At 41.5% G+C, this 15,819-nt stretch overlaps 1 protein-coding gene across 9 annotated transcripts in view; it reads right to left on the bottom strand.

Annotated features, from left to right (window-relative positions):
* Nucleotides 1–1,594: 1,594 nt before the first annotated feature.
* Nucleotides 1,595–15,819, bottom strand: part of CUEDC1 (CUE domain containing 1) — a 123,262-nt gene continuing 109,037 nt past the window's right edge. For 3 of the 9 annotated variants that reach the window (XM_074261870.1, XM_074261868.1, XM_074261871.1), the window contains 5 exons: nucleotides 15,404–15,490; nucleotides 13,426–13,519; nucleotides 12,435–12,498; nucleotides 10,478–10,548; nucleotides 1,595–4,730 (listed from right to left, as the gene is read on the bottom strand). In XM_074261870.1, the coding sequence (XP_074117971.1) occupies nucleotides 4,628–4,730; nucleotides 10,478–10,548; nucleotides 12,435–12,498; nucleotides 13,426–13,519; nucleotides 15,404–15,490 (419 nt within the window). In that variant the 3' untranslated portion in view covers nucleotides 1,595–4,627. The remainder of the gene's footprint in view (nucleotides 4,731–10,477; nucleotides 10,549–12,434; nucleotides 12,499–13,425; nucleotides 13,520–15,403; nucleotides 15,491–15,819) is intronic. The other 6 variants (XM_074261872.1, XM_074261875.1, XM_074261874.1 and 3 more) reach the window with 6 other exon arrangements.

Genomic DNA, 15,819 nt, shown 5'->3' on the forward strand with positions numbered 1-15,819 from the left:
CCCAGAAGGTAAACTTTTTGAAGACAGGAACATTGCTTTAATCTTTCTCTTCCATCTTACACATGGGAATTGCTTAATAATAATGAAATTAAATATTCTTGTAGGACTCCCATTCTTGGTGGATGGAGAATCAGAATTTCACAGAGCAATCTGGGAAACAATACTATCTATCTATATATAAATATATAAAATATACCCAACATCTACATATCTATCCTCTAATAATAGATATTAGCCCAGTTAATGTGTTACTATCCCAGGTAACATTTGCATTTTAATGGTCCCCTTTTAGAAACTGTTTCTTAACCCAAACAATTCTAACGGTGGCAGTCAGACAAAGGAAGTCACAAGGAAGATGCTTTGGGGCAGGTAGGGTCTTTCTGTGTCCTGCATTTCACATCATGACCTTGTTCTCTACAGGACACCTAGCTTCAATGCTGCTTCATCCCAGCTGCTTCCTCTGCCTAAAGCACTTTCCTTCATCTCCAAATTACCCCCGGTCTTTTTTCTAGGTCCCTCTCCTACTTGGTCTGCCTGTCATGGCTAGCAAGAGGGAACCTTCCCATAAGGAAGATGGAGCTGCTCTAGTCAGTTACAGTGGGAACAACAGCCCATTTCCAGAAGTAGCAAATGCCAAGGATTTTAGGAGTCAAAAACCTTGAAACCTAGAAAATATCAGGAATCACCTCATTCCAGAATCTGACTCCAAAGCCCATTCTCGTCCTGGACTTCATTTCTAAAACTCCACCACTGTCTCATCTGACATCCCTGATCCCTCCTCTTATTAATGAAAGCCTTATCAAGGCAAGGTATTTTGAGAGTCCCTGGTCAGCAAGCTGACCCTCCAGCTCTCTTCTGACTCTCTAGACTTCTACACTATGCCCCTCACACCAATACCTTCCACACCACACCTCTTAGCTCTCTTTTATATTATCTTCCAACACAGGCAGAGACAATGTTTCTTTTTTGCTTCTGTTTGTATCTTTAGCACTTAGAACAGTTTCTGGCACACACTAAGCAACAAATACATGTTTTTGCCTTTCCTTGCCTTAATCCCAATCACCTGTGTTTACCCTTTGACTGGACCCAAGCACTAGGTGATCTAACACTTTTATGGAGTCAGTGATTTTGTTCTGAAAGACCCCCCTCCTCCAGTTTCAATCTCTCTTGGCTTTCCTGTATGTGTATGACAAGGCAATCTTAAAAAAATTTTTTTTCCTATTTGACTTTGAAATAAAATCATATAATTCTTTTGTAAGAGACCAGCCTTCCTAGTTAGGTTTTGCTTAAGCTAACAGGAATAATTTACCTTCCCTAAGCAAACACAAGCTGGGTGACAGGAAGAAAAAACAGCCTAGGGAAAGGTGCTCGGTGATGGGAGAAGCCAAGCAGATAATTAAGGGTTCACTAACCTGGAAACAATATCACCCTCTCTGTGAAAGGACTCTTTTAACCCCTTAGAAATGTACCTTCTTGGATAAAAAGCTGGGGTAAGAAAATGGGAAAGAAGCAAGAATGGAGGCAGAAAGGAAGTGGTTGACCTGAATCTCAGGTCTCTTGAGGTCAGACTTATCCCCCAAACCATGACTAAAAGTTAAGAGTACACCATGACTTTATTATATGAATTCCTATTAAACATCTTTAAGAAAAAAACAACAACAACATCACATGTGGAAACAAAACCTAACATAGCAACCAACACTCACAAAGCTCAAGATTGGGTTTCCACCTTATAAATTCCCAAAGTGATTGGAGGTTTATTTGTTTAAAAGACTTTTCATGTATTCCTCACTGCACAAACTTTGCTAGAAGTGAACAATTTTTTGATTGCAAGAGAAATGAGTCTCTGAAGATCACTTGCTTTGGCTACTTCCATCTCACCATCCTTCTCTCTGGAGGTTCAAGAGAGACTGAGGGCAGACTATGGATGTTTCGTTTTCCATTTAGTTTTGGATAAAATGATTCACCAAGGCAGGTCCCTTCCCTGTTCTCGGGAAATAGATTCCGGGATCCCAAGAGGGGATCCTCTTGGGCCTTTAGCCTGTCCCATATTGGTATTGTGAAAGGGAAAATCACTGTCCCTCTGGCTGGCTGGGGTTAGGGGTGTTGACCTCTAGTTGGAAAGATCAGGCAGCTTTGGAGTCTTGTTTTCTTCTTGTCCTCGTAGGGCTGGAAGGAAGGCACAAGTGGGTGGGGAGGACTTGGGGAAACCTCGAAACCAAAAAGATCCTTTTGCTGGGTCAAGGACCTAAATGAGGAGGAAAGCTTGCCAGCTGTGAGGGAAAGGAAGGAGAGGGACAAAAAGGAGAGAGGAGAGAAAGAGAAAGGGAGGGAAAGAAGATGGCCTTTCCCTCCTCAGCTGTGAATTATTCATTCCTGTGCCAAAATGCCTTCTGTTACCTGTGGCCCCACTCCAGCTTCACCCCTAGCAACCTCTGCACACATTTCCAAACTTGGTTACATTTCATAAACGGTTCCTCTCCCCTTGGTAGCTGCAGGCACATTCCAGGGCCTGGGCCTGCCAGGCAGCAGACCTGAGTACATTCCAGGCCCAACCACTGACCAGGGGGGCCGCCCATTCTGGAATCCTTCCTTTTTTGGGCCCCCCAAGGGTTTGGGGTAAAAAGCACTGGAACTTGGAGCATAAAGGGGGAGAAATTATGAGTCTATAAATCCTGTCCCCCCACATAATCGCATTCTCTCTCTCTCTCTCTCTCTCTCTCTCTCTCTCTCTCTCTCTCTCTCTCTCTCTCTCTCTCTCTCTCTCTCTCTCTCTCTCTCTCTCTCCCCTCCTTCCTTGCTAGGAGAAAGAATACTATAAGAATAATCTCATTTGATCTTGGTTTCTTTCTAATATATGCCCCCAAATCAGCTATAGACTTCCTCTTACTACCCCACAAGTAACAATAACAAAGCTCCATACTGAGCAGTAGAGATTTGATGTCTTAGTGAAGCTGAAAACCCCTCCCCTAAAAGCTCTTCTCTTTCCAAACTTCCTGATTCCTCAGATCAACTTCTCCCTGTCCCTGTACCAACCCACTAATGTGAAGAGGCAGAGAGAGTAAACTGTCTGGGACAATGAGTAGGTTAGTGAGAGGGTGAATAGGTCCCCAAAGAGCTTCCTCTTAGAACAGGTTTCTTCCCCACCCTAAACAGGACTCAGCCTGCACTGAGGCCAGCTTTCAAGGCTAAGCAGGTGATACCCAGGGCAACTCCACCCCTTGCTCCTGCACACTGCATTTAAAAAACAGCTGTTTCTCCACTGTTCTTTCTAGCTCAGATAGCCTCACAGTTTAACATGTTTTGCTTATGAGCACCAAGCTCCTCCCTCGGGATCTAGGGTCAGCTTAACAAGAGTGCTTCTAGAGGATAGGGGAAACCTGCTCCCCTCCTCTGCCAGCTAGTGCCCCTCTATCTTCCCTTTTCTCTTACCACATCATCCTAGCCTGCAAAGTTTCTTGAGCCTAGAAGTCTAGCCCTGTAATCAAATTAAAGCACTCGTATCATGCCCAATAGCTTTCTACCTCAGCTGACTCCATATTGGACAACTTTTCCCCATTCTATTTCCCAATAGGAGTAAGGGAAACAAGTGTCCCCTCCTGCCTTTGTCCCAATTCCAGACTATTAGAGAGGGCCCCCTACCACTACCACCACAAACCTCCAATATGATAGATGAGAGTTTTCCCCATGACATTATTTCTCTGCTTATGGCACAGTGGGAAGAATACATGGAACTCTGAACTTGGAATCATAGAACCTGAGTTCAGATCCCATTTCTGTCAAAAAATACTTGTGTAATCTTGGGTGGATCAATGAACCTCTCTGGACCCTAGTTTCCTCATCTGGAAAATGAATGCTTTAGATTACATGACTTATTTCCAGCTCTAGAGCTATCCCTCTAAGCTCCTTTCTCTGGGAGGCCATAACCTTAGGGAAGAGTACAGGAAACTTCTCCCCGTAAGGCATTCTGCTCTAGATCATCACAGAAAGCTCATCCCATTCTGCTACCCCAGTCCAAGTGTGTGGTTTTCCCATCTGTCCCTGTTTCTTCATTCTTGTGGCTGAAGGACCTCTGGAGAGGGAACAAGAATGGGAAGATGGGTCTCATCCTGAAAAATAGCAGCCAGGGGCTCAGGAAAGAAAAAGAGCAGGAGAGGGACGGGAAGATTAGATGATGTCTCCATCTCTTCAATGAAGTCTAGACTAGTCTGAGAGATAGAGATGGGGACTTGAGGGGAGAAGAAGAGGATCAATTTTGTCCTTGGCCATACATTAACTTGGGCCTGTGCTTTATGTGTCCAGCCCTCCCACTGATTGGACCTGCTCCTTTAGGGAGAGGAATGGTGGGAGGGAGGGAAAGGAAGCCAAGAGGCTACAGAGAGACATTTTTAAAAATGGGAGAGGAAAATTCCTTTCTCCTCATTGCCCCTAAAACAATACAGCTACAAGAGAATACTGTGATTGGCAGCTGCCTTTGGCAGGGGAGCCCCAGGTGCTTCCTCCAATCACAATATGACAATCCCAAAGTTCCAAAACTCTGCACAAGAGGGGAAGAACAAGAGGCAGTTGAAAGCAAAGCTTCGGAGGAGCAGAGTGCTCTAGCCGGAGAAACTTGGTGCCTCAATGCTCACACACCCTCTGTCTTACTGCAGCAGGTCCGGGCAGCCAAGGCCAGGCCTTCACTATTTGGCTGCCCGTTAGAACATTTCATCTCCGGTGAGCTCCAGCACCTGAGGGAAAATATAAAAAAAAGTTTTGTTGGATTAGGTGAAAGAGAGGAATTTTCAAATTTCTACACTAAGTGAGTTTTCCTGAGCACTAAACCCACAGGAGATCCAGTGAGAGGATTAATAGAAAATAAGGAAAGGATTTTGATCACCTTTCTTTGGGACTGTGAGAGCTCCCAGTGATCTCTGTTTCTCCATCTATTAAGTTTCACATGGAAACAGTGGTATTAGATCCGGGCTTTTGTTTGGATAGATGAAGATAAGAATAATAGGAAAGGATTTTTAAGTTGAGAGAACACCATGAGTATAACTATAGAAGTAAGAGACATATATATATATATATATATATATATATATATATATATATACATATATATATATAAACACATGTCTCTCATATATAAATACATATATAGATATAGATATAGATAGATAGTGATATATAGATAGTCCAGCTTGGCTCAAGTCTAAGAATGTAGGAGCAAGAATAGGAGAAAGGAAGCTTTGCAAATTTTTGAGTTGGGAGGAAGGTGCAACATAAACAGTGGATAGAGTACTGGGCCTGGAGTCAAGAGATTCATTTTATCAAAAGTTCAAATTCAGTCTCAGACACTTACTAGCTGTATTACCCTGGACAAGTCCCTTAAACCTGTTTGCTTCAGTTTTCTCATCTGAAAAATGAGCTGGAGAAGCAAATGGCAAACCACTCTAGAACCTTTGCCAAGAAAAATAGGGTCATGAAGAGAAAATAACAAGCAGAGCTTATTTAAGAGGCTCTTTCTAGCAGCCATGAGTAGAATAGACTGAAAGGGGAAAGAAACTAGTTTGGGGAAATGGTTTTTGATAATTTGAGCAAAAGATAATAAAAGGTCCAACTATTGTAGAAAACAATTTGGAATCATGGGGGGAGGGGAAGAGTGATCTAAAAATGTATATCCATTGACCCAGGGATTACATTGCTAGATATCTACTCCAAGAAGATCAAAGCTAGAAGTGAAAAAAAGGCCCCGTTATTTGCCAAAATGTTTGTACCAACTTTTGTGGCAGCAAAATACTAGAAATGAAATGGGTGTCCATCAATTATGGAATAGCTGAACAAACTGTGGCTAATGAATGTAATAGAATATTAGGAATATAATTGTCCAATTATGGGAGACAATAAGAAGCAATGAATATGTGGAATTCAGAGGAACAGGAGAAAACTTGTATAAACTAGCACAAGGTGAAGTAAACAAAACCAGGAAAACAATCAACACAATGACTACAATAATATAAATGGGAAAGAAGAGAAAGGCATTAAAAGAGCTGAATGCTGAGTAATTATAATGACTAATCTTAGCCCCAATAAATGCACCTCCTTCCTTTTCTGGGAGAGAGAGAAGACTCTGAATGCAGAATGTTTCAGATGCAGTCTGACTAATCCACTGTTTTTTCTTTGTTACAAAAAAAAGACTTATTGAGTGGAAAAGGGAAAAGCCAGAAATGACTGTGATATAAATACAAAAGGTAGCAATAAAACATAAAAGAACTTTGAAATAACAAAATTAATTTTTAAAGGTTATGAAGGCTCTGATGAGGGTGGAAGTGTCCATGTAAAGGCAATAAAACCATAGGAGTTATGGATAGAGGGGAAAGAGGAAAAAGCAAGGATAATTTTAAGTTTTCAAGAATGAGTGACTAATATGAAAAAGTGCTCCAAATCATTATTGATCAGAGAAATGCAAATTAAGACAACTCTGAGATACCACTACACATCTGTCAGATTGGCTAGAATGACAGGGAAAGATAATGCGGAATGTTGGAGGAGATGTGGGAAAACTGGGACACTGATACATTGTTGGTGGAATTGTGAATACATCCAGCCATTCTGGAGAATGATTTGGAACTTTGCTCAAAAAGTTATCAAACTGTGCATATCCTTTGATACACCAGTGTTACTACTACTGGGCTTATATCTCAAAGAGATCTTAAAGAAGAGAAAGGGATCCACATGTGTAAAAATGATTGTGGCAGCCCTTTTTATAGTGGCTAGAAACTGGAAATTGAATGGATGTCCATCAAGTGGAGAATGGCTGAATAAATTGTGGTATCTGAATATGATGGAAAATTATTGTTCTGTAAGAAATGACTAACAGGATAATTTCAGAGAGGCTTGGAGAGAAATTGATGCTAAGTGAAATGAGCAGAACCAGGACCTCAACAAAAAGATTATACAATGATCAACTCTGATGGATGTAGCTCTCTTCAACAATGAGATAATTCAAAACCAATTGTTTAGTAATGAAGAGAATCAGCCTCACCCAGAGAGAGAACTATAGGAAATGAATGTGGACCACAACATAGCATTGCCACTCTTTCTGTTATTGTCTGCTTGCATTTTTGTTTTCCTTTTTGGGTTTTTTCTTTCTTTTTAGATCTTATTTTTCTTGTGCAGCAAGATAACTGTGTAAACTATGTATACATATATTGGATTTAACATATATTTTAACATATTTAACATGTATTGGACTACCTTCATCTAGGGGTGGGGATGGAAGGAAAGAAGAGCAAAGTTGGAACACAAGGTTTTGCAAGGATCAGTGTTGAAAAATTCTCCATGCATATGTTTTGTAAATAAAAAACTACATAAAAAAAAAAGAATGAGTGACTAATAGAATGACAGTTCCACTAACAGATATGGATGGGGTCATTAGGAGGAAGAAATGGTTTTGAGAATGTTTTATTTCATTTTTAAATGTAATGAGTTTCAATAGAGATCTCTGCTATCTAGGAGACTTATCTAATTGGCTGTTAGAAATAAAACATTTGAGAAAGAGAAAAGAAAGAAATAAAAATTTGAGGATTTATAGCATAAAGATGATAATCCAGGTCATGGAAGTAGATGAAATTATGGAAAGAGAAGAGAAGAGAAACATGGATAAAATCTTTGCTAACACTCACATTAGGGGAAAACGTTATGAGAGGAGAAAAAGAAAAAATAGATTAAGAGACTGAAGAAGAAACAGATGCATATAGTAAAGCCAAGAAAAAATTTCAAGATCAAAGAGGTTAGCAATAGTGTAGAATGTTACAGAGAAGTCATGGAGGATAAGGACTGAGAAAACCAATTGGATTTAAATATTAAAAGTCATGAAGTGACTTGGATCAAAGTGCAAATTAGAAGAAGTCAGATTAAATAGAACACAGGAATAAATATAGAATTAATACATAAAGAAGAGTGAATGTTGATGACTGTTGAGAATTTGAGTACTGAAATTAAAGTATAAAATATATCGGTTAAAAGGAGTAGCAAGCATGAAGAGAGGCTTTTTAAGAACTGGTGAGATCTGAGCACTGTTTGTGGTGTTCAGAAGAAAGGAAATAATTGAGAGGGAGAAAGAGAATATCGAAGGGGGGAGGTGCAGGGGAAAGACAGAGATACAGGAGAGACAGAGATAGAGAATAGAGGAAAGCAGGAGAGAATGGATGATGATAAAAAAAATTGTGAAATATGGAAAAGGACTATTAGAGGAAGCTTATATTAGATGAATTTCATCTCAGACAAGAAGGAGATAATTTTATCTGCTGGGGAAAGGAAACTTAAGAGCAGAGTGTATAACAGGGAGTGAAGAAGAAATATCTAAAAAGACTGTTGAACTACATACAGTGAAGGTCCAGTTGAGGGAGCTATGCTCCCATGGACTAAATAGCTCTGGTCTTTGCTTAAGACTTTGCTTGTTTATTTCTCACCTTTTAGCCTACAAGCTCCTTGAAGGCAGGGATAGCAAGTCCTTTATGATGCCCATATAGAACACTCCCACACATGCTCCAATATTATACAATCTACTTATGCTACTCATCTGCTGAAGGTGACAACAATCCAAAATAAGACTAATCTTGGGGGCATGGAAAGAGAAACTTCTGAATGAGAAGCAGCTGTGAGAAGGAGGAAGTGGCTCTCTTGGATGGTTGAAAAGGCCCTAGGACCCCAAGGAGAACAAATACCTCCAAATTGCTACTTTAGTTGGCTTTCTAGACCAGGTGTTCCTAAACATTTTCTGTTCACGGAGCTCTTTAACAGTCTAGTAAAACCTATGGATCTCTTCTTAGAATAAATGTTTTTAAATGCATAAAAATAAAAACAATAGAATTACAAAGAAAACCAATTATATTGAAATAATTATCGAAATATTTTTTAAACAGGTTCAAAGATAGTAAGTGAAGAATCTCTGCTCTAAATGTTTCAAGTTTTGGATATTTTTTTCTTCTTGCGAGACTAAAATTGGTTAACAAAATTGGGAATGTTTAGCCTGGAAAAAGAGAAGGCTTAAGGCAAAATGAATGCTCTTTTCAAGTATTTAAAGGGCTATCATATTAAGGATAGAATAGACTCTTAGATTAGATTAGACCATTTGGTTCCAGAAGCTATGGGAGGAAATTGCAAAGCAAAGGCAACATCTCAATGTCTGCATAAACTTCCTAACAATGAGAGCTGTCCAAAAGTAAACAGGCTGCTTGAGAAGGTAGTAGATTCCTCCACATGGAAGGATTTTAAGCAAAGGTTGGATGGCCACTGGTTCAGTGTGATAGAGATAAGATTTTTGTTTAATTATAGGTTGGATGGATGGTAAACCGAGATTCCTTCTAATTCTGAAATTCTGTAACTTGGTAAGTTTAAACTTCCCCAGGGCTTGGTCTTCTGTTGCTGCTGCCTCTATCTCTAGTACTCAAATACTTTTTTTTAAGGACATAGTTTTATCTTTATTTGATAGTACTATCTGGTTACACATACTTTACAGCCCTCCATAATATAGCTCCCACCATTCTTTCCATTATTATTATGTATAATTCTTCTTTAAGTACTCTCTATTTTAGTAAAACTGGCCCATTAGTAGTTCTCCATTTACTAAACTCCTGCCTCCACATACATGTCATTGCTAATATCTGAGATTAGTACTTAAGGGAAGAAAGTTTTTCATAACCAAAAGGCCAACTACATTTGTGGGGCATAGGGAAAGATACAGCAAGAGAAGGAAAGAAAATGGCTTGGGATATCAAAGAAAGTCTTCCACTAGTGCTGGGTTTTCATTCTACCTCTGCCATACTGTGCCCTTTGCCTGAAAAATCCTTACCTACCCATCCTATAGGGCCCAGCTCAGATGCCTCTTTCTCCATCAAATCCTGGTTCTTCTCCTAGAAAATGAGCTTATCCTTGTGCCTGTGCAGATGCCCTTTGACATTATATTCTGTGTTGGTTGTGTGAAGACATGGTCTAAACTGTGAAATGCATGTCTTTTCCATCTTTTTGTCTCTCATAGCAACTAACCTTGGGCAAAGTGAATGCTAAATAAATATTTGATGTGGGAATGAATAATAAGCTGCTGAATAAAAGCAGTCCCAAGGCAGATTCTAGAACCCCAAAAAAGTTATTCCTATGAAGGAAGAAAAGGAGAATCACAAGCTCATAGATTTAGAGCTAGAAGAAACTTGAGGCCACCAGAAGTCCTCCTATTTTGCATATGAGAAAACTGAGACTCAAGCGAAATTAAGGGATTTCCAAAGTCACAAAGGTAGAAAGGAAGAGAGCGGGGATTTGAACTCGTCATTTGCCCAGATATAAATCCATGACATGAGTTGGAATTTGCCTGCAAATTCAGCATTCTCAGATGTGCATGCTGCTTAAGCCAGATGATATGGGATGACTCAGGATGCCCAGGAGATGGCATGATAGACCCTCCAGCCTCAAAGTTCATCAGCAACCCCTGGCTCACCTCTTACTGTCCTTCTCTGGGTGCTTCCTCCTCCTTGAGTGTCTCCTGCTTCCTTGCCCGGAAGTCTTCTTCTGAAAGGCAAGAAAGATGCTCTTATAGGTTTCATCATTCCCTATCACTTGTAGCCTAGTACAGACCTATCACATTAAGAAACCTTTCTAGAATTTGGCTCTTTTCAACAATGAGGTGATTCAAGGCAATTCCAATAGATTAGTAATGGAAAGTGTCATTTGCATCCAGAGAGAGAACTATGGAAACTGAATATGGATTGAAATATAGTATTTTCACCTTTTTGTTGTTGTTTGCTTGTTTTTTTCTCCCATTTGATTTTATTTTCACAGCATGATAAATGTGGAAATATATTTAGAAGAATTGCACATATTTAACGTATATTGGATTGCTTATTGTCTTGATGAGGAAAGAGGGAGGAGGAAAGGGAGAAAAATTTGGAACATGAAGTTTTGTAAAAATGAATGATGAAAACTGTCTTTGCATTTTTTGAAAAAAAAAATACTATTTTAAAAAGTGTTTTAAAAGAAATACCTTTCCAGAATAGGCAACCAAAATGCTTTCATTTTTCCTTGCATACTTTTCACCTGGATTGACATTACTACTTAACCTCACAGCATGATATCTATGTCTTGTGACCTAGGTCTAGTTATGACTCACTAGACCTGTGACCTATGACCTGAGTGGAATAATTTCAACTTTTCTGAGGTTCAGTTTACTCAACTATAAAATGAAGGAGCTAGACTGTAGATTTAAGAAATCTTTAAGAAATGACTTTAAGAAAGTCTCTTCCGGCATTTAAGTTCTTCCACATCACATAAGATTCACCTACTGTCCGTGGATGGCCACTATGCATAAAAGCAAATAATTAAGAATTGACTAAAATTTAACATACTGCCTCAAGAGGTAGTGGAGTTATCTCCTTGGAGATCTTCAAGAATCTGGACAACCACTTGTTGAGTATATTATAATGGAGGGGTTCCGTTCATGTTTGATTTGAATTAAATAGCCACTAGGGTTTCTCCCAGCTCTTTAAATTCTGTGATTCTATGAAAGGCAAGGACCATCTCTTCTATATCCTAAATCTGAGATCTGGCCTCTATTCCCCCCCAAAAAAACTCCCCAAACAAAAATCCATCACTTCATTCTCTCTTACATCAGCTACCTGGAGGTATTCACTGACTGAACTTCTCAATTATGTCAGGATAGGCATTAGACAAGTTATTTCTCCCTTTGTGGCCTAAGCATGAGGTTGGGGTTAGGTTGTGGGCTTAGAGGAAGCTCACTCAAGTCTCAGAAGTTTAGGATAACTCAAACTGAGAGAACAACCATGTTTGTTTTAGAGCCAAGATCATCAACGAGATTATCATGTTAATTCAGTCTGCAGATACCGGAGTGGGATGAGAGAATCTATGGCCCACCTATCCTACTCTCTAATTCTGGACACAATATGACATGTGAGAAGGACACTAACTCACATCAAAGGATCTGGGTTCAAATTCTGCCTATGATGTTTACTACCTGTGTAAACTTGGGTAAGACACTTAACTGCCCCTGGGCCTCAGTTTCTTCAGCTGTAAAATGGAAACAGACTAGATGGCCTCTGAGGTGCCCACAATCTTATCTTTAATCTTATCTCCAAGTTTACTAGTTCTTTTATCATTGTGTGCTTCAAGAGAAGAAGATGAAGTTTTATTAGTGGCTAGAGCTTTGGAGAGCAGGAGATAGTTTATCCAGTGCTTCTGGGGTCCAGATCCTCTCTAGGTCCTTCTCTGGTTTCTTTGTGCTTTCTCAATTTTGCAATGTGTATAGAACCCTCCCAAGATCCTGGCTGAGAATCACCAGTTTCAAGAAGTTGACCATGTTGGACAAGAATCCAAATGTCAGTACTCTATTTTTGGAAATTTTGTCCCTCCTCCCTCTCAGTCCCAGTAGGTTAAGTCCTTACCACACGCATGGCCTTCCACGTCATCCAGGAGATTAGCTGTGGATGCTGCAGTCCCCAGTCTGCCCTTCCATTCAGGAAAATCATTCAGTTGCCTGGTCCATTCTGCTCCCTCCAGCCACTCACCTACTAGGTGCCTATTCACGTCCTCTCCAGCCACCAGGTTCCCCGTCTAGATCCCAGAGTTTCCTCCAACCCTCTCTTCCCACTGATTTCTCCCTCTTGAAGGAGAGATAGACTTCAGAGTATATCAGTTGATATGAGGTATCTATGGTGTCCCCTCTTCCCATATTAGAGTCTATAGCTCCCATTTCTCATAATATTCTAGAGAATCTTCACTTCTTATTGAGTATGCTCATCTGTTGCCGTGAGAGTCTGGAAGCTCCAAGAGAGGTTCCTCAGAACCCCTCCTCTGTACTGTACCCAAGCAAGGACTTGATAGGAATAAAGAGAAAACCCTCTTATTAATATAAATATCCAACAAAAGATAGGGCTTAAGCTTGATATCTTTGAAACAATGATATGGAAAGATTTATGAATTACCTCAATTTGTGAAACAAAAAAAAAATGAGATTGTTTGTACAAAGATACAGATTTGCACAGATTGTGGGATAGCTTCAAGTCATCCTTAAAAGATGTGGGATGGGCTGTTGGCCCATCTTCATTCCTCTTTACTCTGGCATCCTATCCTCATTTCCTCATTTCCCTGACCCATCATTCAAATGCTAGGACCAAGCAATGTGAAAGAAAGGAATTACTCGTAATGAGGAATAACCAAAGACCAAATATTGAATTGAACTGACAGAAATGGGGCTAGATACCCCATTATAACTAGGGAAGCAGCTAGCCACATAGAATCCAGTTGGGTACCTCACCTGTTTTAAGAATCCACATTCACATCCTCTATTTTGAATACACACACACACACACACACACACACACACACACACACACACACACACACCCTTCCTGGCCAGGGAGGAGCCAAGGATACGACTGGTGTTTCAACAACTGTTTTCTCTTTGTCTTCCTCATCTTGGTCTTCTCAGAGAAGGCCCTGGCAAGTTCAAACAACTTCCTCCGGGTGGCTGTGAGCAAAACAGGAGGGACAGAAGTATAAATGACTCTAGTTGGCACTGAGGGGCCCAGAGACTTAACCCTTTCTGAGCTAATGGGCAGGGAAAGGAAATATAGTTTAATTTTTCTTCTTGTTTCCCCTTTTTTGAAAGGGAGAAAGCAGTTTAACTATGGAAGGGACAAGGAAAAAAAGGATGTAGGACTGAGGCTGAGAGAAGGGTACAGGGCTGGGGGGAAGAAAGGGGGAACAAATTTGGAAAAAAGGAGAAAAAAGAATATATAGGACTGGGGCTAAGAAAGGGTACAGGGATGGGGTGAGGAAAGGGGTAATGGGCCAAAAAAAAATGACATATAGGGTTGGGGCTAAGAATAGGGTATAGGGATAGGTGAGGAAAGGGGTAATGGGCCAAAGAAAAAAGGACATATAGGACTGGGGCTAAGAATAGGGTACAGGAATGGGGTGAGGAAAGGGGTAATGGGTCAAAGAAAAAAGGACATATAGGACTGGGGCTAAGAATAGGGTACAGGAATGGGGTGAGGAAAGGGGTAATGGGCCAAAGAAAAAAGGACATATAGGACTGGGGCTAAGAATAGGGTACAGGAATGGGGTGAGGAAAGGGGGAAATGGGTCAAAGAAAAAAGGACATATAGGACTGGGGCTAAGAATAGGGTACAGGAATGGGGTGAGGAAAGGGGGAATGGGTATATAGGATTGGGGCTGAGAGAATGGGTCAAAGAAAAAGGAGGAAGAAGGTACAAAGCTAGGAGAGGAAGGAGACAGGACTAGGGGAGGGCACAGGACTGGAGCTGAAGGGAGGGAAACGGCTGGGGGAGAGAGAGGGCACTGGACAATGCCAGGAGCTGTAAGAAGAGACTGCCAGAAGGTGAAAGGGTCAAAGAGAATACAGGGACAGCTGCCGCTTAAGAAGAAGCTATCTGAAACTTGGCCAGCAGGGGCAGCATAGGACACCCCAAAGGCCATGGCAAACAAGCCAAAGATCCGGGCATTCCTCTTCCTAACTCCTCCAGAACAAATCAAGTGCCTTTCTCCTCCCTTCTTTGCTCCCTCCCTCTCCCTCCCTCTCCCTCCCAAGCAAGCAGAGTTGGTGCTAGGATTTCCATGACTAATCCCTGATCTTCCCCGAAATGGATCCTGAATCACCCAGTCTTTGTACTTTGGGGGCACAGGAGGGAGAGCAGCACAGGAAGAATTGGGTGCCCCTGAGCCCCGGTGAGAGATTGGCACAGCCAACCATGGAAAAAGGCTGAAAAGAGCTGGGGCAGCAAAGGGGGGAACTCTCTCAGGCAGCCGGGTACAGGGTCAAGAAGGACTTTTAAAACTGCCCAGGAAGGAAGGGGAGGTGTGGAGCAGATAAATGGATCCTTTAAAAAAAAAAAAAAACCAAAACCATTTCTTCTGCACTGTGCAAAGCAAGGTTTGACTTTCTGCAGAGGGACTGGGCTGAATGTGGGGTGGGGTGGGGCGGGGTGTTAAGGGAGGGGAGGAGTTTGGCAGCAGCAACAGATTTACTTTCCTAAGCATGTCTGGCTGTTTGGCTCTAGATGATGTGAACATGAGTTTGCATTCCCTATGCACATGCTGATTAGCTGGTGTGCAGGAAATACTGGGAGGGCGGGGGCTGGGGAAGGAGGAGTGGGAAAGGGGAAAACCACTAGGGAAAGCCAGCCTGGCATTAAAACCTTACTACAAACAATCAGGAGTTGGCTATGGGGCAAAATCTTGGGTGGTCCTCCTCCTCCTCTCCCTTTCCCTTCCCCTCCCCCTTCCTCCCACTCCCTTGTGCCTAACAGGCAGGGAGGACCTTCAACAGAGGGGAATACCTGAGCCCTGAATCCTGGGCACTCCACCCTGCTGCCCCAAGTGGGACACTCACATTTCCCCATGTGCTTTAACTTGTCCCTGAATAAGGCATCTTCAGACACGGCAGGGTTGGCTTCACTGGCTCCCAAGGCAGCATCACCTAAAAGGGAGCACCCAGGTGAATGGCAGCAGCCAAGGGCTCGTGAGACACTAGGGGAGGGATAGGTCCCCCTAAGTCAAGCTAAGAAGGGGCTCATGTATTCTGAGCCCTTTCCATGGACGGGGTAGGTCTGATCCCCAGCCTGTCATGGCAGTGGTCACCAAGTCTTGTCTATCAAGTGCAAGTTCAGAATTGCAGATCGAGGCGGAAGATGGGATAAAAGAGAAATTATTTTCTGCCCTTAGGAAGTTGAAAGCAAGAAGATAAGCAGTTACTGCAGCCCTCTCCTTCCTATATTCTGGAATTCCCTTTCCTCGTCAAATAGGTTG

This window comes from Sminthopsis crassicaudata, chromosome 4 (genome assembly GCF_048593235.1).
Source record: "Sminthopsis crassicaudata isolate SCR6 chromosome 4, ASM4859323v1, whole genome shotgun sequence".
NCBI classification, from domain to species: domain Eukaryota; kingdom Metazoa; phylum Chordata; class Mammalia; order Dasyuromorphia; family Dasyuridae; genus Sminthopsis; species Sminthopsis crassicaudata.